This window comes from Lathyrus oleraceus, chromosome 1, assembly GCF_024323335.1.
Source record: "Lathyrus oleraceus cultivar Zhongwan6 chromosome 1, CAAS_Psat_ZW6_1.0, whole genome shotgun sequence".
Classification (NCBI taxonomy): domain Eukaryota; kingdom Viridiplantae; phylum Streptophyta; class Magnoliopsida; order Fabales; family Fabaceae; genus Lathyrus; species Lathyrus oleraceus.
The window spans coordinates 130,239,263-130,265,088 of record NC_066579.1 but is presented as its reverse complement, the minus strand read 5'-3'; the positions used below and the strand labels follow the sequence as shown (position 1 = coordinate 130,265,088).

At 32.3% G+C, this 25,826-nt stretch overlaps 1 protein-coding gene across 1 annotated transcript in view; it reads left to right on the top strand.

Annotated features, from left to right (window-relative positions):
• Positions 1-3,866, top strand: part of LOC127095502 (uncharacterized) — a 52,538-nt gene extending 48,672 nt beyond the window's left edge. The window contains exon 6 of the mRNA XM_051034183.1: positions 3,771-3,866. Coding sequence (XP_050890140.1) covers positions 3,771-3,866 — 96 coding nt within the window. The remainder of the gene's footprint in view (positions 1-3,770) is intronic.
• Positions 3,867-25,826: the final 21,960 nt, after the last annotated feature.

The following is a 25,826-nucleotide window of genomic DNA, read 5'->3' as shown; positions in this document are numbered from 1 at the left end:
TAACAATCGTATCAAACCTTACACTTGAACGACTTTCGCACTACATCCTAAAAATAGGTCAAGATGGGCTTGGTAAACTAAGGTTATTGGCTTCTAAGGTCTATATTGGAAAGAGTAATGTCTAACCACAACTTACTTGTGTGACATTATTCATCCCAACATGACCTCCACCAAGTGAATGGACTTGCAAGTCAACTTGCTAAGGAATAACTCCACACAAGTCAACAAGACTACGCCATTCTCCTATCCTAAGTGCACTTGAGTCCGGGTATAGAACTCATCTCACAAAGATCACCAAGCATACAAGGAATTAATATCAAGCAAATCAATCATTACATACAATACAGTAATCCCAAATTGCACAAAAATATGTCACAAAACAATACAATACAACAAGTATGAAAAGTTGGCATAACCCACTAGGCAAATTGATCCCCAGCAGAGTCGCCACTTTTCTGTAGCGGGGTATTCGTTACCATTAGAGATATTGACTAAATCAAGGTAAACCATACAAGTCGAGTCGCCACCGCACTTCTATTTATCCAAAGGAATGGTTAGAAAGCGAACAAACACCTAATAGTTTTAACAAAAACTAGTAAAAGAAACAGAGATCTGGGTAAGGGGGTAGGTTATGCAATGGGAAGGTGTTAGGCACCCAAAACATCCTAGGTACTCCTAGGGAGCCCTTTTCATACTTGTTGCAAGGTTGTTGTTTTGTGAAAGTTTATTTGTGCAAACATGATTGAAGGGATGAGAAGAGAATATACAAGTTATTTACATTTTGGTGTTTGGATGGATAAACTCATTGCCTACGTACCATCTCATAAAAAGATTAGGATCAAAACCTCGTAGTTCGGGGTAAAAATCTCAAAACAAGTTGGTGAATTGATTGGTCCAAAAGCCTTAAGGTCTTTTATTATCAAAGGGAGAAAACTCAACCAAACTACAAATCCACCATGTGAGGATAGCTTCAACATGCTAGTGAGGGGTTAACCCTATAATAAGCATGGAAGACTCATTGTCCATCACTAAGGATATAGGTGAGTATTACATCTACCACAAAGATAACTCAAACCTAATAGCTAAAGGTTATGGAAAATTTGATTAAGAGAGTGGCCATTGGAACCACAAAAAGAAATTTCAATGGGTTATATTTACCAATTAGAGGTATATGCAAAATGGTCAAAGTGGACTTAAAGATTCAATTCAAAATAAGTATTATGAAAAGAAAGTTTGAAAATCAAAAGCATAAGGCTTAGGTTTCTAATGTTTGAAAACAATGGTTAAATGTTTGCACAAAAAGTTTTGGCTTGGGTTAGAGTGGAGAGAAGAAGAAGAATGGCTAAGGTCCTAAGCATACAAAAGGTGAGGGGAAAGAAAACAAAACCACACAAGGAGTTCCTCTCTTGAGATCATAGTGATGATCCAAGTAGCTCCCATCCTTTGGAACAAGCAATCACAATAAAGCATAAGCAACCATCAAACAAGCCTCTTAAGAGTTCCTCAATGTATCTTGTGTCTTTCACTTTAGATGAGCATGGCAATGGTCCTTCAATTTGAGCTCTCATAGAATTCCCTAGCACAAAAGCACACACATCAAAAGTTCCATGAAGTAAATCAAGAATGGACAAAACTGAGTTTAGAGATTTGGTCCTTCTAATCCATCTTCATCATTAAGGCCCATTTACTCCAATTTTGCATGAGGAAAGTCCTAGAATCTAAGTCCAATTCTCCATTCTTTGCATAGCGAAAGATCCTAGAAACTAAGTCCATTTCTTTGCATTTGGTTCACAACAATCAAAACAAAACACAAGCAAAATAATATATACACAATTATGTGCTCAAGTGAGCAAAAGGCAAATGGCATTAACATAAACATGTGCTCAAGTGAGCAAAGAGAAAAGCAAATGAATAATATGTGCAAGAATAGTAAATTGCATTAAAGTAAATTTCATAAAGTAAATGTTAATGGTTAATGGTTAGTGTTAGTAGTTAGTGTGCCATAAGGCAAATTTAGCGATATGTTAAGCAATCGTAATTGGACTTATGTAGAAGTCACAACTATCTGAGGCCGGTCAATAATAATATAGGCAACAAACATAAGTTAGGAGTCTTGATTAGTGAACCAAGTCCCAACAACTTGCCATGCCAAAAAGAGAAGAGAATTAATCTTGTATTGGTTTAAGCCTTATGCATGATTTAAAAGACAACTTATCCTTAATGCAAAGCCATTCACTTGATCAATTGATCAAGATGAATTAGATTTGAATCAAGGAAGATTAAACCCCTCTAATCAATGCTAACTTATCAACCTGCAACTCATTGATCAAAAAAGAAAAAGAAGAAGAAGAAGAAGGAGATGAATAAGAGAAATGGAAATGGCAAAAATTAAAGTGCATTAAATGAAATGACATGTACCAATCCTCATATGTTGACCAATAACATTGAAAGTCAAGGTCAAACAATCAAAAACAGAAGTGAGATGAAGATTGGAAGTCAAGAAATGAATAACATATTTTTGGCATTTTTTAATATAAAATATAAACTTGAATTAAAATATTAAAGAAAGGTCAAACTTCAAAATCACTTTAAATCAACCTTGAAAGGTCCAAGTGATTTATCCTAAGTTCAACAAGGTCAAACAAAGTTTGACAAAAAATTTCAGCATTTTTAAAAGTCAGAAACTATTTTTAATCAATTAAAAATGAACAAAAATAACCTAATTGAATTAAAATCTGAAATAAATCTCAAATCAATTCAAAAATTGATGAGAATATTTTTCATAGATCCATCATCATTCGAATAGGTTAGGAAAATATTTTTGTATTTTTTGAATATCAAAAACTATTTAAAATGAATTAAAAATAACCAGAAAAGAGAAAATCCACAAAAAATATCAAATGATAAAATAAAAAATATTTAAAATCAGAAATAGAAACTAGAAATTATTTGGGAAATAATGCAATTGGTCCCATATTTTTTGGATAAAAGATGAAAGAGATATTGATTTTTGAAAATAAAAGGAATTAAAGAAATTAAATCAGAAATTATAAAAATGCAAAAAAAGGAGAAGCGTTGGATCTGAGCTCATTAATTGAGCTGGCAGATCACACGCTCCTAAGGCGCGCGCCTATGGTGGTCTCTGGTCAATGCGTGCGCATAGGAAAGAATTAAAAGTCATAACAATGAATGATCCTGATTGAACTTGGAAAATGGATCAAACGGTCTAGATTTAAACTAGACATGATGAAGCCACCGGAGCCACCGTCTTCTCCGGTGAGCTTCCAGATTCCGGCCAAAATGCAGAACTTCAAAAGGCAACCAAAACATGCGATCTATACATCAATAGAAAGCTAAGGTGATGTACATAATCTCTATACCATCCATTTTCCTTCTAGATCTCTATGATTTGAGAAATCAGAAGTTGAAAAATCTGGTGTTCATCATGAACTCAATGAATTGCAAAAATTAAAAGCATAAACATGATGCCTCCATTGAGAGGACTTCAGCCAACACAAAATCACAACCGATAGGTCCAAGGATTAGGAGAATCGAAGAAAATACCAGTTGGAGTTCAAGTTTGAGTTCTGGTGATTTGAGCTTGAAACCTTGCTTGCTTTATCAAAACAGAAGTTCAATGGAGTGTATGGTGAAGGTTTAGAAGCATTAGATCTATGAATACAACCAGATGAAGCTGAATTCGAGATCTGAAAATTTTAAGAGAAATGAAACTTGCTTCTTTAGTGATGGTTGGGGAATGAATTCTGCAGCATTTCAGATTGAAATTGGATGTTCAAATGGAGGGAATGAAGCCTCTATTTATAGAGAAATTGGCAAGGAAAGGGTGGAATGATCTGTGTGCATAAATTTGGATACCACTTGCATGGGCTTGCATGATCATGCACAAGGCCCAAAAGCAATGCCAAATGCAAGCTGAGTTCAAATGCCAAGGGTTTGGACGTGTAATTTGCTCTGAATTGGCTTGTGCAACAAGATTTCAACATGAATTCCATAATTGAACCTAATCATTCACCTCTTCGAAAATACTATATAGAAAATCCAAGCATAGACATATGGGTAATGGTTGGAAAGGTCTTTGTATGAGGAACAAATGTTATGTTGGTCAAAAGTCCATTTGGAATGTGGAAATTTATGAATTTTGAGTTTAAAGTGTGATGTGCAAAACATGTCAAGGCAAGGTTTCTAAAATTGGCCAACTTTCAAGCCCTTCCTTTTTGATGATGCAAGCTTCAAATGAAACAACCTCCAACATAAAAGTTGTAGATCTTTTCACGACAATCAAAATGGACTTAAATTTTGCATCATTTGGATTTTTTATGAAGACGTTATGGGCACTTGAAGTTGGACTTTTTGGACTTTTAATGCCTTTGACACAAAAGGACCTATAATGTCTTGCATTATCACATGTATTTCCTTTGAGATTTTGAAATTTTGTTCAACATAACATTTTACGTAGACATCTTAAGCTTTCCAATGCATTTGGTCCCACCTAAAAAGCATAAAAAATGAATGAGTTATGTCCTTGGGAAGTTGACCCAAAATTAGGGTTTCAGTCAAAATGACCTATAATGTATTGGAATGGAAGATGGTTTTCCAAGCTTCAAATCAAATTTTGATGAACATGAAAGTTGTTCATATTGTCCTTAAGAACATTGTTTATTTTGGAACCATCTCCATTTGACCAACACATAAAAAGTTAGGTCTCAGTGTATTTCAAAATAGTTAGATGAATTGACTGATCAACTTCTCAAATCCATGACTCATACCTTGATGAATTGATGATTGAGGACACTCAAATAAGTTCAAAAATGCATAAAATGAAGAGTTAAAGAACTTCCCTTGATTGTATTTGACCATGGTCTGAGGTTGCTTCATGAGCAAGGCATTGTGGTGCACAGATGGATTAGGGTTTCTTTGAAGAACAAGGCCTCAAACCCTTTGACTTGCTTTGATCAAAATGATGAATTGGGATGCTAGGAAGTCATATTTGATGGATGAGAGCCTTGGGAACCATTACCATGCTTGCTTTCATCTTCTCTTGGCCATATCATTGTACAAAGGATCTCCTAGAAGCTTTTGACCTTGTGATTGCTCAAGCTACAAACAAAAGATGTTAGTGACATATTTTTGTGCTTTTGGTTAGTAAACAAAAATGAGAAAAGCAATGATATACAATTCAAGCATGCTTGGTGATCTCAAACCACTCACAAGGAGTCCCACTCAAAGGCAAGGGACCAAGATGCTCAATGATCCTTGAGGCTATGCAATGCAATGTTATGATGCTATGAGGGATCTTAGGGACAAAATTGGGGTCTTACAGTTTCCATAAAGGTCCAGATAGCAGTAAGCCATCTTTTGGCTGGATATTCCTTAAGGCTTCAGCTCTTAACCCTAGGGATTCATAAAGGGACGCTAGGATCAATTGACTAAGGAAAACTTCTTTGCCTTCATGTATTTGGTTGGCTAATGTGATGTATATTTTTGCTATCTTCAAAGACCTACTGAAGAAAATAAACCTTGATAGCCACAATGCGAGAAAGGAGATATGTTCTTCGTTAGAAACTTCGTCGTTGTCAACAACATGGTAATCTTCGATATATCGACTAAAAATGGCATGATTACCATCGAAGTTTATGGTGTCTTCGTCACTCTCGTTCTGGTTGAAGGTTTCACCCGTTGGGCGAAGGCAAGTGATGACTGCCACATCAAAAAAAGTGGGTGTCAACATCCCATAGGGGAGTTTAAAAGTATTAGTCATGCTTTCCATAAGTTCAAGGAAGTGACCAACATATTTTGGTAGTAGGCAGGACCAGTCCTCGACGACTGGATAAGGTCGATAATTCCTCTTTCTTTCCTGAATTCACTCTTTTTCCCTTCAACTTTGTTCATCTAGAGGATGTAGTCCTCATTTTTCTTAGTGGGGGAGTTGAGCGAAAGACGCTTAAAGAAGTGGTCATATACTCTAAGTTTAAAGGTCCTGAAATGCTAACTAAAGGTTTCGTCCTATGGCAAGAAGGGAAAAGTCTTTGATATTGGTGGGATCAACAAAAGGATCATACATAGGACCCATAAGTGCATAAGTTTTCTCAGAGATGGAGTATGGGATTATTATACCTGAGATTTGTAGATACACAATTTATTCTCATAGTTACGAGGTTCATGAACGTACTCTTGGTTCCCAATCACCCGAGAACAGGAGATCATGTTGGCCATTGGAAGAGAATCTTTGGAAGCTTTGGTGTTCTTTGGTTTTGTGGTGGTAGCCATTTTTGTGATCTTGAGTTTTATGAGAAGTTTTTGGAAGAAGAAGCTTTAAAGTGGAAGTTTTGAAGATGATGAGGGAGAATGGAAGAAAACACAAAGGAAATGGTATTTATAGTGGAAAAATAAAAGGACTCTTCAATATTTACACTTGACAAATGACGCCAGTAGGTGGCACGTGGCATCTCCTTAGAGGAAGGATCGAAACGATTTGATGCGCGGAGACACGCCACCCTACGAAATCGGAGCCATGATGATGAAAGTCATGGAATAGTGGAAGACGCACGTTTTCGAGGGGACGTTTAATGGAAAGGTCATGATGACTATAACCTCAACTCACTGGCTGAATATTGTCAAAAAGGTCAAAAAAATTACCTATCTCTTAGTCTGTCCAAAGAGGCCTTTTGAGGGGCAATTTGTTAGTTGGGATTTTCGACAAAGGAAAATGCCTCAGCAAACAGGTCAAAGTTAAAGACATGTTGACTTTTTGATTACTTGTACGCATTTTTGGCTCTTAGACAAGGAGAAACTGGGACTTAGTATTTTTTGGAATATTATGGAAACATTTCGACAGCGGAATTCTCGACAGTAGCAAATGCGTCGAAGAAGCGGTTATTTGGTTGCACAGATATCACGTTCAAATATGGATAAATTCTTTTGAGTTACATTTTGAAGGACACGTGGAGGAAATGCAAAGCGAAATGCATGCAGGCTTCTACGTGGCGAAAGTTGAAGATTTGAACATTGAGAGCAATTATTTATTACTAGTATATATAGGGATTTCATTTGTAGAATTCGGGGTGTTCATTTCACTACAGATCTCACTTACACTCGAAGTATCAGCGCTAAGATAAAAGAGTTTTCATTGAGAGAATGTATGAACCGTGAAACACCAATTTTTACTTTAATGTAAAGAGTTTCAATTCAATTTGATTTTATGGTCCAATTACTTTCGTTTACATATCATTAAGTATTTTCATTTTGCTTTTTCTTTACTGGAACAATTTTCCTTATTTTCGTTGAGATGATATTTTCACGCTTTCACTACAACTATTTCGACCTTTGAAATATCGTCTTTACCTAAAAGAAAACACAAGTTAATAACTTTAGCATTGTGTCCTAGGACTCGATAGTCGATCCTTCCTATAACGTTTAATTAAGAGACTAGCGGTTGTTTACAAAATTTCAACGTAAACACCTGTATAGTCAGATTTGAAAAATCCTTCGATTTCGAATTTACCATCGGTCGTGGCTCCACCATAAACCACAGCCCTACTAAGGGATACTTTTGTGTATCTAAGAATCCACTTCAAAGCTTGCAAGTGTGCCTTCCTAGGATTGTCCATATACCTGCTTACAAGGCTCACTCCATATGCTATGTCTGGCCTTGTACGAACCATAATATACATCAGAGAACCTACTATACTAACATATAAAATGATATTCATATAGGCTCTTTCGACTTTGGTACTCGGACTTTGAGTTGTACTCAACTTGAATTGAGGATTTATTAGTGTTACAATAGGCTTTGAATTCAACATACCAAATTTGTCGAGAATCTTCCTTATGTCTGTCTCTTGAGATAAGCATAATCTCAACTGCTCTATATCTCTTCGGATGTCAATCCTCAGAATCGTAGAGGCATCTTCTAGATCCTTCATGTCGAACTCCTTACTGAGTTTAGCCTTCATCTTCACAACATCCCCGACATTGTTGCTTGCTATGAGAATTCCATCCACATAAAGCAACAAAATAACAAATGAACTTCTAGGTCGACATATTGAGTAAACAGAGTGGTCGAACTGGCTCCTAGAGAAACCTATGTGTACCATGAACTTGTCTAATCTCCTATTCATTGTCGAGGAGATTGTTTTGGCCATGTGATGACCTATTCAGCTTGCATACATAATATTCCTTTCCTCTTTCGGCATACCCTTCAGGTTGCCTCATCAGGATTTTTTTATCTAGATCACCATACAAGAATGTTGTCTTCATATCCATATGTTCAAGTTCTAGGTCGAACTTTGCCATAATGGCTAATAACATTCTAATGGATATGTGCTTTATAACAGGCGATAACACATCATTAAAGTTGAATCCTTCTTTTTGAGTGAACCCTGTAGCAACCAACCTTGCCTTAAATCTCTTCGAAATCACTCCTTTGATTCCTTCCTTAACAGATCCCAAGTGTTATATATATATATATATATATATATATATATATATATATATATATATATATATATATATATATATATATATATATATATATATATATATATATATATATATATATATATATATATATATATATATATATATATATATATATATATATATATAATTTTTGAATTGGATAATTATATTTGTGTTAACTTACAAAGTAAAAGATGATGCAATGTTTAATACTTTCAACAACATCTAAATTACATAATAAATTTCGAAATAATATTGATAATACTACTACAAAAAATACATTTAACCTCAGACGCGAAGTTGATTTAACATCGGTTATAGAAGCGAGGTAATGAAGCATATCATGAAAACGGTCATTTTACCCCTCGATTTTAGGATAATCGATGGGATAGTTGAAATAGTCTTTGGTTCGATCCCCAACAATAATTTTTTTTTATATTTCAAAACTAGCTCTACATACCTCTCGATTTATGGCCAAAACCGAAGGGAAAGATATATATATATTTTTTAAATACTCGTTACATTGTTTACAAAAAATATTAATAAATTAATTTATTTACAAAATACATTGTTAACAAAGAATATTATATTGTTTACACATAATATTAAAGTAAAAATATACAACAAATTTTGAATCTGATTCATCGTCATCGTTATTGGTGAAGAATAAATGATGGATATATTGGGGAAGAATAAATGTTGCGGATCCTCGTTTCATTGATATATAAATGTTGGATGCATAATATTCTCTATGACTTTTGCTTGCATTCATTTGTTTCATATATAAAACAAACAAAAAAATGTTAGATAAATAAAATAAATATTATGATTATTTAAAAACACAAACCTTGAACCCAAATGATTTTCTATACTTGCAATCCAATATAGAGAAATTTACCCAAAAAATAAATATTTTTTTAAGTTTCAAAATTTTCATGTCAAATGTTTCATTATCAGTTTTTAATATTCAAAATGCTTTTATAATTAGGGTTGTAGGTATCACGCAGATCACTAATGACAATGTTTTGAGCGTTGATACTCATTAGATGGACGACAAAGATTTTTTTAAGGACGATGAAGAAACTAAATAAACACGTTTATAATTTCCCTCGGTTATTACTCAAAACCGATGTAAAATGTGTTTCTTATTAAATAAAAAATACAATAAAACAAGTTTCATCACAAGTGTCACATATCTCTCGGTTTCTGTAAAAAATTGAGGGGAATTTTTTTAAAATTACATTTTTTACACAGAATATTAAAATAATTTATTTAAACAAATCCAGATTTTGACAATGGATTCTTGGAGAACAACAAATCTTTTCAAATTTCTGATAAGTTATTTGTCCCCACCAAGAGAAATTTTTTTTATGCACTTGCAATCCATTCAATAGATATTTCATTATCTTGAAGAAATGTTTTCATGGTAAATACTTTCATATGAAAGAGAACGAGATAGTTGTGCTTGCAATTTACACAATGTTTAGGAATAAATTTCTCAATATTATCTTAATGAACCAGGGCTTTAAGGATGTTGAGGGGACCCGTGAAGGTAACTGAGGAAAGCAATAAATAAAAGAAAGTTGTCTTTGATTGACAACATAGGAAGGTTATTCCAAAAATATAGCAACAACATCAACACCATTATGTTGGGATGGATTGCAAGAGCATAAAAAATGTTTTGTTCAAGATAGAAGAACATTGAAGATTTTTTTTGTCTTGCAATCATTTAATCCCCCACTTATTAAATATAACCGAAGATTTAAATATCCCCCATTTAATCCCCCTCCCAAAGTACGATACGTACAAGTTTGGAGCGGCTAAATATAAGTTACATTTATGGTTAAATCTGATTAACGAGTGTTTTTATAGTAAAACCTAATAATTTAATCCCCCACTTATTAAATATAACCGAAAAAACAAATCATTAATTTAAAATAAAAAATAAAATAAAAAGAAAGGAACCACTTTTAAAGAAATAAAAACATAAACTGTTGTTGGTGGGATTCAAAGCATGTCCTGAATTATTAAAAAAAAATAAAACACGGTGTGCCTTGGTATTATACCTCGGTTTTTTGTTGGGTGAAGTGAAAGCTTATTTATGAAATGTATTATTTATAGTAGTGTAACTCTCAAGTTTGTGAAACGTCGGAGGAGAATCAATAAGATCAACCAAACAATGTAATTCTTCTTAAAAAAAACTGCGCCTAATATGCTTAACATGTCACACATATCATCAAGAAAATCAGGGCCTCATGATACTCTCTTGTACCACGGTCTAAACAAAAACTTCGTCCTCTATCAAGGGCTTCGTGCTTGAGGGACTGTATAGTATTATATTTGCAAATGACCTGCCTAGGATGATGACCATAAGTAGCCATTAAGAAAGGCGAAGATCATGTGTCTCCCTCAAGGAGGTGTCGCCTCGCCCCTAACACTTCCTTATCGCACAGTCATGGAAAATATGGAATAAGACGTTTCAGGGGAAGAAGGAAGTCAGGGCCATTAGTTGATCCACAATCTCTTTGGAAATAGGGATTCAATGGTCCACCAATGACTGAGTGGATGGTAATCGTTTCCAAGGAAGCCCTAGACTCAAATCCTATATAAATACCTCTCCTCAACGGGAGAAAGGGATAAATCCTAATTCATACACTTATACCTAAACACCAACACATATACAGATCCTCTCACCTCACATGAGCATGTCCTTCAAACCACCATAAACACCATCATACATGACTTTCTATCTCCATAGACAAGCCCCAACCACCATTATTTATTATACACCTACTAAGGCATATGAATGCCCCTACCCTCGCAAGACTAACATGCACACCTGTACTTTTTGACCAGTACAGATGATATCTTCAATTTTTCTTACATATTAAAATTGTGTTTCATGTTTTTATTAATATATTTATTTTTACTGAATATAAATAAATTTAATAATATAATATAATAAGATAATGAAACCACAAATTTTTTAATTAAGAATGACTTTTTATGTCATTTTGTATTTATCAGCTAATATAATAACTAATTTATCAAACATTTAAATTAACTTATCAACTATCAGTCATCAGCTATAAGCTACCAGTCATCAGCTACAAACTATCAACTATCAATCATTAGCTATCAAATATCAGCTATCAATTAGTTTGACCAAATAGAGCCTAAATAGATTGATGTATTTCTTCTTCTCTTTTTAACAATTGATTGCCAAATAAGTTAACTTTATTTACTTATTAATTTTAATTCATATTACTTAAATTAATATTTTAAATTAAAATAAAATTTAATATAATTGAATTATTAATATATGAGGTAAAGTTGTGAAACCCAATTTAAGTTCTTTAGAATTGCAATATTTGAGTGAAAATTGGATGAATTACTTTAAGATTACGTAGTTTAATGGATTCCAAAAATGAGTAGATCAAAAATGTTGGAGCATTTAACTTGCCATCTCCGAGGAGTAGATCAAAAACTTCCAGAAATTTCAAATTTTCCAATATACCAAAAATTTTGCCATACTCAAAATTTTCGATAGTAGTGAAGAAAAATGCTTTACTTGTGTGGTCCATAGCCAGAAGGATCTTCTAGAGATTCTTGTACATATTTTACGCAGTTCTTCACCACTGACGCGATATATTTTTTATGTAACAAGTTTAATTTAAATGTTTTCCCTTCTCTATATGATATTGATAATATACTTGTTATATGTTGTAAATGAAATATATTTGAGTCCCGATCTGAAGTGTTAGCATGAGCGCAGACTATTGGTAAACAACATGGTAGTATTATTGTGATTGTCTGTTCTGATACTGCGAATGGGCAGCGAGGTAGGAAAGATAAATTGATTATGGGTTGTGAGAGAGGAGGAAACTACAAAATAAAGAATGCACCCGAAAGAAATAAATCCTCATAGGGCATTTATAGTATAAAAGTTAAATGTCCGTTCAGGCTAAGATATGTGCCAGGTGGTATCAATTGAAAGGTGATATTTAGGTGTGGGTTGCACAATCATAAACTATGTAAGGATTTAGAAGACTATCACATATTGGGTCGTCTAAAAGATCATGAAATACAAATTGTGAATGAGATGACGAAGTACAACATGGCTTCACGGTACAGAGTTGCTACTTTAAAAGACAAAGATCCAGAAAACTCCATCAGGGTTACCCAGGTGTATAAAGCTATAGCTACATAAAATGTGAGCAAGAGATTTCCATTGACGGAAATGAAAATGTTGTTAAGTCTTATTCATAGAGAAAAATACATGTACTAGATTAGAAATAAGGACGACTCAATTGTTGTTGTTGATATATTTTGGACATATCCCGATTCAGTGAAGTTGTTGAATATGTTTCATTTGGTGTTGATTATTGATTGTACATACAAGACAAACAGGTAATGGATCAAATGATGACTTTTGATATCTTTTCGACATACTTTGATATATCATATTTTTTATTATGTGCATCCTGATCATACATGTATCGACTACCACTGCTTGAGATTGTTGGTGTTACATCAACAAAGTTGACATTTTCGATAGGATTTGCCTATTTAGAACGTGAAAGGGAGGAGAACTTCAAATGGGCACTAGAAAAGCTCAAAGAGTTGTTGTCTTCCGAGAATTCTCTACCGAAGGCTGATGTGACAGATTGGGCGAACTTAAGTTGATGAATGTCATGGAAGTTGTGTTTCCAAATTCTACTCATCTGTAGTGTTCATTCCATATTTTCAAAAATGTTAGTATGAAATGTAAAGAGTATGTTAAATCATAAAGACAAGAACATGTCATGGATCTATGGAACAACATCATGTATGCTAATAGAGAAACTGAGTTTGTCGAACACTTGAAGCTCTTTGAGACTGTTTCTGCTGATATTTCTTTATTTGTTAAGTATGTGAGTGAAACATGGTTGACACCTTATAAACAAAGGTTTGATGCTGCTTGGACTAACAGGGTCACTAATTTAGGGAACACAACAACGAACTAGTACATGAACATCATTTTGATGTTATTACATTACTAAACTAATTTAACATATATTTCTATTTATGGTTTTTAGGTTGGAGTCTTCTTATTGGAAAATAAAAAACATGTTGACTACAAGCCTGAGAGATTTATACCGAAGTTGGGATGTTGTGAACGCCATGTTTAAGTTAAATCTAGGTTCAATGAGAGTGTCGTTTCAAAAAAATATTGTAAATATTGAGCATCATTATAACACTTCATTCTATATCAACTTGCACGGTTTTGTTTCAATACAATGTATACATCACATTTTAAAGGAAGTAGAAAGGGTAAAATTTGTTGGTGCAAGCCAATATGCATGTGGTTGCTTCATTAGAACAACACATGGGTTACCGTGTGCGTTTCAAATTGTCGGTTTCCAAATATAAGGCAATCTTGTTCCTTTAGAACCAATTCATGTTTTTTTGGAAGAAATTAGACATTGAAGAGCATGATGTCAGTCATGAAGAAAAGGATACATGATTGGATTTAGAAGCAGAGTGTGAAGAGTTGAAGACATATTTTAGTACTTTGGAGATTGTAGGCCAGAGGGTGTTGAAGAAAAAGGTTTGGGAACTAACACATCCATCCATAACTTCTATGAGTCCACCACCGGTGAAGTACAAGTCAAATAGGGGAGTTAAGAAGAGCAGAAAGGGTGAAGAGAGTGATGTGCATCGTGATTCTTCATAGTTGAAGTATGGTGAGGGCTCATAGGGGAGTTAGACTAAAAAGAGATCATGCAACAAAACCAACTATAAGTCAATCGTCAAGTATGCCGACTAAAAGTCAATCGTCCATTACATCTTCGATAGATGTTTACTTGTCTCAATTTTCTAATTTCCTACATCCATACATTTATGACATTGTTGATGTGGGTGACGATGAAAATTGTGATTTTCGGGTTATTGCAGCTTTACTTGGATGGGGCGAAGAGTCATGGTCTTTGATTCAGACGTAGTTAGATACTCAAGTTCATCAACACCGTCAATTATTTTCCAATTTGTTCTATGACATGGTCTCTATGGTTAGGAATGTGTTACGAGTAGAACACTTGGGTGTGCATGATATTGATAAGTGGATGATGATTTCTGATATTGGTTACCCTATTGCTTGTAGATACAATGTCGTATTTGCCTCTCTGTCAAAGAGACTTAACATCATATTTTTCCCTCTTACCTTGACTCCACCTATGTATACGAGCAGTCATAAAATCATTGATGTTGGTTTTGTCAATAACAATTATTAGGTTCAGGTAAAGTTGAAACCTGATTGTCCATTGCCTCCCGCCACTAACCTTTGGAGACAGTATTGTACTGAAGATGCAAAAGCATGAGAATCGGCATATGCAAGACGTATTAGACATTGGGAAGATGAAGTTAGGAAGTCATCCTAATTTGTTTTGTATTCTTGTATGTAACATAATTTGTATTATATGTATATATTTTATCGGGTAATTTTTTATCGAATCTTTTAACAAGTTTCACTTACTGAATACCAAAAATTTCTCCAGAATTTTGTGGCAAATACGAGAAATTTCACAATTTCCAGAATTATGTGGCAAATACCGAAAATTCCACAATTTCCGAAATTTTGTGGTAATTCTCAGAAATTTCATAATTTTCAATAAAAATAATTATAAACTCCCGAAAATTTCACAATTTATGGTAACATATCACATGTCTCTATCGGAAAATTTTAAAGTTTCGGTATGTTTATATCGAAAATTCAAAATTTATGGTACTTGTGCTTTTTAGTGCGATAAAAAATTTACTTTTCGAAAATTTCCGATACAAATTAAAAATTCCGATAAAACCAAGTATATTTCAAATTTTCCGATATTTAATAAAAGATATAACAGTAAAAATACTCTAAATATGAAGATGTCTGATACAACTGGGAAGGTGACAAGTTAAATGCTCCCAATATTATTAGTGATTTAATCCATTTTCAGACCGACACATGAGCCAATGATCAAAGCCATTGCTTTTATATTCTTATTCTTTTTTGTTTAAATAGTAATGGTCCCACTTGAGGAGTACATCCACCCAACAAATTATTATCATTATTTTAAGTCTAAGTGAAAGTTCTATATTTAATGAAAAAAGTGAAAAAATAATATAAGTGAAAAGAGTCAAATATTTAACAAAATCAAACATAATTTTGATCTCTATTTTAAATAATGTATATTAGTTTTCTAAATTTTTATTTTTTTTAAATCTAATAACGGTTAGATGAACAAACATGTCAAATATGTCATACATATGAAATTTGTCACGTCAAGAAAATAATTCAAAAATAGAATGTAGACCAAAACTCAAGAAAAATAGACATTGGAGGATAGAAACTTAGTGTTTTTTTTAAATGAAATTGTTAGTTAATTATATTAGTAGTTATGTCTAGTTATATCTAGTTGTATGTGATTATTAATTAGTAAATTTGGTTATAAATTAGTTAAAATTTGTTAATTTGATCATATTAACCCTATAAAAATGTATTACATATTCATTGTAATAATCATCTTATTATTAAATTAATACAAAATAATTTAATAATCTCTTTTTCTTATGCTCAACTATACTTTCAACAGAAACTTCGATTTCTTTTTTAAATAATTAGATGAAACTTCAATTGTAAATAAATAAAAGAACCAAAATCAAGTATCTTAAATAAAAAAATAAGCTCATCAACACATAATTTGATTTGTAGGTATTCACAACTCCACGTATATATGAAGACACTTTTGCAATCACTAGTGCCTAACTTATAGACTATTCTAGTCAAACTTTGTTTTGAAAGTCTTAAAACCATAAAGAAGCAAACTTAGAGATGTTTGAATCTCAAACGGAAGATTTTAGTTTGCACGAATACACTGAAAGAGAAGGCTTCAATATTTTTTCCTTTTGTCAAATAGAGAATTAAAGGATGAAAATTACTTTTGCTTAATTAGTCTAAGAAATTAAATCAGTCACCCTCAAACATTTATTTCAAAATATAGTTAGGTAAATAATTTTTTTTAAACATTTTTAACATTTTTATTTTGAAAAAAAAGTAAAATTCTTATTTTTAATTTCAAAGAATGATAGAGTGAATTGGGATGAGTCAACCCGATTACTTTATGCGTCCGATCCAATTTCTCATTTTATATATATATATATATATATATATATATATATATATATATATATATATATATATATATATATATATATATATATATATATATATATATTAGATTAGATTATCTCTTTGAGTAAAATGGGATACATGAACTAAGATTATTTGCAAGGATAAGGGTGTATTATGCTTATCTTTCTTTATTCTTAAGCCACTCCTTAAGCCAAATATCTTCCTTATATAGCATGAAATTGGCTAGCCTTTTATCAATTCTATTTTTAGTGTCTTTTATGGATGCACCCATTGTTGACTCCTCTTCACTTTACTCTTACCTATGTTATGTCAAATCAATGTGTCAAATATAGTGTTTTGATTCAATTATGGTTAATAAACTTTTGATAAAGACAAATCATTTTTTCTTTTTCACTTTTAAAACTTGTGCTGTCCATTTCTTGAGATGAAAAGTGTGCAATAGAACAAACAAGACTAGGATATTTAAGAATTTGGAGGTACTATACTCAATTATATGCTTGTAATTGTAAATCGTGCGCCCCTCACTTACATCTCAAGGCTCTATAACCATTTTTGTACCTTTTTTAATTTGAATTTTGGCCTATAGGATAACTAAAATCAATCTTATAATGGTTAATCTAATCAAACCCTATAAAGATATGGAATAACGATAAAAACACAATAGCAAATATATAGCAATATGTTTACACATTAAAAATAAATAGTTTATTAGATAAGATCGATCAATAAAAGATTTAATAATATGGAATCTTTTCCCCGTTCATAAGAGATTAAGTAAATACAAACATGATTGAGTGTGAGGTAGTAAAAGTCAAGACTCTGTAAGATGGATAATTAAACAATTTACCTGTGTTCTATGCATGTTTAGGGGAGGTAAAAGGGTTTTTGAACTTATTGTTTAAGATGCAAGACAATAAAATGACAAGGTAAAAAATGGTAAATGAGAAAGTGAAAGAAACTTAGCACCAAATCAAACGAGAAATTTTTTGGTTCATGATGCAAATTAATTCTTGATTTGTATTTCACTATGATAAAACAAGTTTTGTCATTTTGCCTCTAATATTTAAATTTGAATTTTAAATTTTGGTGATTTGTTAGAAACAATTTTATTTTATTTTATTATGAGATTAAAAACAAAGGTAACTGTGATGAAAATGAAAGACTAAATTTATTATTATTATTATTATTATTATTATTATTATTATTATTATTATTATTATTATTATTTATTTTGAATTTTAATAAATAAGTGATAAAAATCAAGATACCGACTTAAAATATTCTGACAATATTAGGGTACAACACATATTACCAATGGATGTAGGAAATATGATTACACCATGATCTGCTTTTTTCTAGGGTAGATATTGTTGATTAATCTCACAGCTTACGTCCTGGGACTTTTTTTGTTAGGACTTTCTTTTTCTTTTTCCCGGACACTAACAACAATGATTTCATCAACAACAATTGCACTATAATGCTCTTTTGGATTAGTTGGTGTATTGAAATTGAATGTGTCTTTTTGGTGGTCAATAAATTATTTTTCTAATTTACCAATTTGTGTCTCAAGGTTTCTTATGGAGGCTTCAGTGTTCTTGTGGCTGGCCATAGACACCTGCATAAACCGATTGAGTGTTTTCTCTAACTTTGTTGCTTTGTCTTATTGTGGATGTGCTTGTGTAAACTGCTAATAAGATTGTCTACTTGAAGGACCAACCTCAAATCTACATATTTGATTGAAGTTGTTGTTCCTTGAGAAGTTGTTGTTTGGACCAGCTTCAAATCCATTTATGAAGATTTAAATCTGTTTAATATCGTCAAAATTGTGGATTATACATCTTTTCAATATAGATTTGTACCTCTCTCACGCTTCACAAAGAGTTTAAGTTTTGCCATGGGAGAACACTGCAATGGTTGTCTTTTCTTTCATGAATTTGTTGTGAGGAAAGAATTTGTTCAAGAACTATTCCTCTAATGCATCCTAATTTGTCATCGTCAATATTGATTTGGTCTAGATACCAATTTCCTTTGCCAATCAATGAATGTGGAAACAATCTCAAGAATACCGCTTTGTCTTCAGTTTCTAGAGTTCCTAGCGTCCCATAAATATCGTAGAAATTTGTGAGGTGTAATCCTCATGGTCTAATCCTCCAAATTGGTTAACATTAAAAATTTGTAACAATCCCGTTTTGTCTTCGTTTGACGGACATTCCTTTGTAGACTCTCTATGTATCCCACATGTCTCAGACTGTTGTGGCATGTCATGCCACCAACATTATTTACATTGTTCACATTGTTGCCATTGTTGTTGTTGTCCATGTTTCTTGATTTGAAATAAATGACTCTTATAAATCATGCTACTTGGCTTGCAACATTTTCTTTCTGTTCTTACTATTATTTCAGCGCAAGATTCATTTGATTTCGGGATCAAACAAAAACTTTTCTGTTGGATTCTTACCTTGCATAAACAAGTAATAATAAAACTAACTAACATGATTATTATATTAGCGAATATAAATAAAATATGCACAAATACTCACATGTATAAACAAAAAACTTAAAATGATAAAAATAACTATTGCAAAGTCTTTAAAAACTAACGCCATTCCCCGACAACGGTTCCATTTCGTTGCAATGCAGATAACAAGTGCAATTTTTATGATGTCCACATGGATTAGTTGTGTTTTAAAAACGGCTCAATAGTCTATGTTGCTTTAAGTTTGGTTTATCATAAAATGTATTGTTTGGTGAATAGTTGAAAAATAAAATAAGAGAAAATAAACTTTCTGTGTTTCAATAGTGAGGAAAATTTGTTGGGGTTAGACTATATTGACTTATTCTTATGTTGCCTTGACCAAAACTAATATTATTGCATGTTTCTGTCATCGCATCTCATGTCTGATTCAATGATGTAAGATCAATTGTATTACCAAATAGACGATCTCTTAGCCTATTAACCAATATGCCCACATTAAGTTACAATAGTGAATGCATATATCAATGTCCATTTTCATCAAATATACTTATTTGTTCGAATATTAAACCTAAATATATGTCTAGACTTCAACATCCAATAGATAATAGACTTGGATATAGTAATAACCAGTACCTTTCGAATATCAAGGCATACCATGAAAACATGTTTCAGGTAGTTAATCCAAAATAAGCATTAAGAACAAATAATCCATAAATACTAAAACTTAAGAAGAATTACATAGAACACCATTGTCGAGATCAAAACATAAGTAACAAGACAACTAAATATATCCCCAACAAATAATAAAGTTATCTACGCTTACTCATCGTAGCTTTACAATAAATCCCTAGAAGAAGGAAGTTGAAAAACACATATTGATGATTCCTCGAACAATGCATCTGTCCTCAGTCTTCTTCTCGTATTCTCTCTTGTTGTGATTTGTGATGAGAACCTAGTTTCACCCATGAACCACTTTGAATTCCACTAAATGTGATCTAATATTCTTGAATTGAATGAATTGAATATCTCAAACGAAGGTCTGGAACCCCTATTTATAGGCTTAGTAAAGGTAGGTTGGCTAAGCGCACCATCCAGGACCGCTTAGTGCACCTACTTTCTTCTAGGTTAAGTATGTTTGTTGCCTTTAGCATATCCTTGATGCCTATGCTTACTAAGCAAACCTCTCAAGCTCGCTTAGCCACAAAATCCTTGCTTACCTTGAAGTAACTTAATCCTAAAGTTTTTGAACTGTCTTTCCTCGTTGAGAATGCATGTGTTTCCTGACTTAGCAAAGATTCACCTTTTCTCACTAAGTGTGTCTGTATTCTTTATTTATTGATCCTTGATTTGTTGTGAAAAGTCTTTTGTTTGGTATCTTGTGTTGTTTTGGTGGTTTCTTGATCTATTTTTCCTATTTTCAATCAATGCATAGTTAAAATGTTTAGAAAGAGGTTTTTTTTATCATTTTTTACTAATAAGTCACGATTTGTTCATTTGATTTCTTGTAAAACAAATTGATACATGTCTACATATTTAATGTATTTTTGACACTTATCAAAAGGCAAACAAAAAAAATCCTAAAACACAATGGCTTTCAATTTATAAATTAGAAAAGGAAAAGAAAGATAAAAAAAAGACTTATCTCTTTATTGCATTACTTAAGTAATTACTTTGTGGTAGGAAAAAAAGCTGATATATTTTTTAATCTGATTCATCGCTGATGCTTTTCGGTATGAGACTTAGGCTTATATATTTGAGTAGGATTGTGCCTCAATCCAAAAGATGAAGTGATTATCACTGTAATAATTGACGCTAAAAGTTCAACTCGGAGTACCGATGAACTCTTCGATAGTTGATGGATAAACTTTTTTTTATGTATTTGTCACCACAATCCTAGAGTTTTCCAATTCAGAGACATTCTGATTTGATACACCATGTGAACATTCGTCATCGATGTCGCCTATGTGGTTCTCTGTGTTTTTAACCCTTGTCGGAAGAATTAGATGCAGTTTATGATTGTAGAGGATTCATGTGTTCGAGTTAGGTGACGATACCGTCAATCGGATCGTAGAAGGTCACCACATAGAACATAGGATTCTAGTGATGAATAAGATTATTGTTCGTATGATAGTGGCTAATCATTGCAGACTCTATCCAGCGAAGATTTCTTAATATAATAATGTATTTTATGTAGAATTCTTGGAATTTTTTTCCTAATTATGAGGTTGAGATATTTATAAGAGTCTCTACGGACCCAATTACAAGCTCGAATGGATAAGTAATAATATATTATGGTCGAACAAACCCAATTCAGGCGACCATGTCCGCTTCGTGACTTGGCCAGTTCGAGCATTCATCACTATTAATGTTGCACTTGGTTTGGATTTTTTAATCAAAAACCACTATTATGCCATGGACATACAAGTATCAATTTTGTTCCTACTATCACTCCTATTACTCTCACACATATCAACAATATTATTGGTCGTTCACTTTCAAAGACCCACATGTGAACCAATGTGCGCACTTTTGTTTGTCCTTTCTCAAAATTATAATTTCACATACTTAATGTTTGCACTATTTATCACCCGTTAAAATTTCTTTAAATAAACACACCACCCACTCATTCACACTATATCACTATCCTTCTCCCCCTTAAATTTTTTTTTCCTTTCTTTAGAAAGGGCGATGTTTTGTCATATTTTGGTTTAGATTTTTTTGGGTGAGTGAAAATGGGATACATGCACTAAGAAGCTAGGACAATTATTTGCAAGGATAAGGTGCATTATGCTTATCTTTCTTTATCCTTAAGCCACTTCTGAAAAACACAAATGTTCCTTATAAAGTATGAAATCGGCTAGCCTTTTGTCAATAATATAGTGTTTTGTAGATGCATTCAATTTTAACTATGTTATTTCTCTTCACTTTTCTATCACATATCTAATCTTAAGTCAATGTGATTTGACACAATTGATTAAGAAGTTTTATTAAAAATAAATTATTTGTGAAGACCTAAATATAAATCATAATTAGATAATCTTAATCAGATTTTTCAGTTAAATTCTAAATTATCAGACTTCTTAAATTCTCCTGAAAACTGGAGTTTAAGACCAAAAATTATACTAACTTATTTCTTTTTGTTATTTTTCCTATACTAAAAATAGTGTTGTTTTGGAGCAACTTTTACAAATCAACTCAAACAACACATAAAACTAGATTATGATAATTAATGGAGAAGACGAAGAGAAAGAAAATGACCATCTACATATGATGTCTCATATCAGCCAATGAGTTACGTGAAAATGTTGAAAGGACATGTCTTTTCGTTTTCACTTTTATAACTTTTCTCGTCAGTTTCCTATGAGATAAAAAAGTGTACAAGACAGCAAAAATACTAGGATATTTAAGAATTTGAATTTTGACATAATTCAATTTATATGCATTTTTTAAAATCATGACCCCCCCTGCAGACTCTCTTACCCTTTAAAATTTAATTAAAATATATATTATAAAAGACACAAAAAAATAAGATTTTTAAAAAAAAAATTGAAATTAGTTTGCTCATATCTAAATTAGACTAGCTTGAGTTGTATCATTTTTTCTGGTTGTTTAAATTTTTTTGCATATAAACTAAAAAATATAATGATATTGTCATAAAATATTACACTTTTATTAAATTAATTTTATTGATACATTAATGTGAAGAGTAATAATTAAAAAAATAATTGAAAAAGTAACAATTATTCTTATTTTAAAAAGTGAAAATGACAATCATTTTAATTAAAATTTTATTTATTAAAACGATAGTAATTTTAAAACGGATGAATGGAGTTAGGGGTGGTAAAACGGGTCACCTGTCCCGTCCCGCCTTAAGCCCGTCAAAAAAGGGGCGGGGCGGACAAGCCCACCAAATAAAATTGGGTTTAAAAATATAACTCGCTCCGCTAAGGTGACGGATTGACGGTCAGCGGATTTGCCCATATATTTTATATATATTTATTTTTCATTTTTTTTAATTGATTAATAGATTTATTTTTACATTTATATTAGATTTTTCACTTATTTTTAGAATAATTTTTATAAAGCATATTTTTAACAAATTCTACTTTAAAAAATATTCCATATATTCACAAATAAATATATAAAATCTATAGTTACAGTATTAATTTTAAACCAAAGAAAATAAATATTTTGAGTGCTTGATAACTAGATTGATGGATTGGCGGTCAATCCGTCCCTTTTTTGGACGAGCTTAGAGCGGGACGGGTCTAAAGTGGGGCGGGCAAAGTGGATAGGCGGACACAAAATCCCAACCCACCATTTTTTGGCTGATGCGCGGGTCGACTCGACGGGTCACGACCCATTTTACCACCCTAGATGGATTATATAGGAATTTTCATCCTAGTATAATTATAGGAGATTCTCAATACACATTTTTCAAGAACTCCTTAAAATTTCAATTGTCTTTTTTTTTTTAGAAATACATATCAAAATATATATAATTCGAATTTTTTTTTTCAAAGTGCATGTTTATTAATTATAGATTTATTTGCAGTTTTTTTTTATATATTTTTATTACTGATTTTACTTTTCAAAAGAAAGTTGTCCAAAAGTTTCTTTATAAAATGTATGTTTATAGTAAAGAAAATCTTCCATTAGTGGCGAAAGAAATTGCAAGTAAATTAAAAAAAATTCACAGCTAATAGAGTTTTTTTAAAAAATTAAAATTATTTAATCTAATCAGATTCACAACTAAAGATAATATGAACTAATATATAAGAATTGATATTATCTACTTCAATATTTTTTTAAAGAAGAAGGTAACATGAACAAAAACATTATTAAAGTTTTGAATCATAATATTCAAAATATCTTAAGTTAGTTCTTTATATTGCAGTTATTTTGATGTTTAATATATTTCATAATTTATAAATAATCAAAAACATTTTAAAAATAAGACTTTTTTAATTATTTAACAAATAAGTTAAATGACTTAATAACTTTTTAAAATATTTAAAGATATTAGTTGAAGATTTATTTTCGATTTCTTTTATTTGTTGCATTTTTTCTTGTGTATTTATTTCTTTTACTCTAGAATTTCAGACAGGTGCACTCAAAATGATTCTTACTAAAAGGAATACAACTGGAATTTTTTATGGAGTGTTCAATAAAATATATGGGATGAATTAATTTTTTTTTGTTAATAATTTTTGTTTGGTGGGTAATATTAAAAGTAATTCATATTTATTAGTTGTACTATTTTCTTAGCCCCTAAGTTTGTTATAGGGTATTTTAGTATTTTATCCTATTCTAGTAACCCTAGTTTTAGCTTATAAATAGGGTGACAATCATTGTAACTTTTATCATGTTTTGTAGCCGTCATTCTCTTAATAGAATATTTTCATTCATCATTTATTCTACCTTTGCACCAACAATTGGTATCTAGAGCTCCGGTTCGGATTCATTGGGAAACACGGGAAACACGAGTGAACGTGAGGTCTTGTGTGTTTGATTTTGATTCTTAGATTCGTGTTGAATCTTGAACAAAATCTGATCAGAATTTTAATTCTGTGGGTTGGGAAACACTGTGTGAGAAATCTGAGTGTACTGTGCAAGGTAGAAAGATGAACGGAAACGACAACATGAACACCAAACTTCCAGTATTTGACGGTAAAAATTGGAATCGTTGGATGATCCAAATGCGTGTACTGTTCGGTGCTCAAGATGTTCTAGATCTTGTCACTGATGGTTATGTTCCGGTAGCAGCAGATGCGACGGATGAACAAAAAAACGCGCAGAAGGAAGTAAGGAAGAAGGATCAAAACGCATTGTTCTTCATTCATCAATGTGTTGATGTAAATGTGTTTGAGAAGATTGCATATTCAACGACAGCAAAGGCTGCGTGGGACACACTGGTTAGATGTTATGCTGGTGACGCATCAGTGAAGAAGGTGAAGCTTCAGTCCTTGAGAAAGCAATATGAGAATCTCAACATGAAGAATAATGAGAAAGTTTCTGAACACATCTCCAGAGTGATTCTGATCACTAATGAGATGAAAGCGTGTGGAGAAACTCTTTCTGAAGAAACAATCATGGAGAAGGTATTGAGATCCCTTACCTCTCAATTTGATTACATTGTGGTAGCAATAGAACATTCCAAAGATCTGAGCACCATGAGAATTGAAGAGCTGCAGAGCAGTCTAGAAGCGCAAGAGTTGCGTTTGACTGAGAGAACTTCTGAAAGGGAAGTAGAGCAGCAGGCTCTGAAAGCAACTTCTGGTAGGAGGTATCAGAAGCAGTCAGAAGCCAGGAGAAGATCTGATGGTGGTCAGAAGTCAGAAAGCTCAACCTCTGATAGACAAAAGAATGCTCAGAAGGGAAAAGAGAAGTATGACAAGAAGAAGATCCAATGTTACTGTTGTAAGAAGTTTGGTCACTTTGCTAGAGACTGTTGGTCAAACAAGGAGAGAAAATCAGAAGAAGCAAATATAGCCAGAAGTTCTGATGACGAATCTGTGCTATTGATGGCCTTTGAATCTGATGATATGGATCTGATAGACTGGTGGTATATGCACACTGGTTGTTCAAATCATCTTACTGGAAACAAGAAATGGCTGGTTGACTTTGACTCTGAAAAGAGGACAAAGATCAGATGTGCTGATGACAAATATCTTAATGCAGAAGGTATGGGAAATGTCA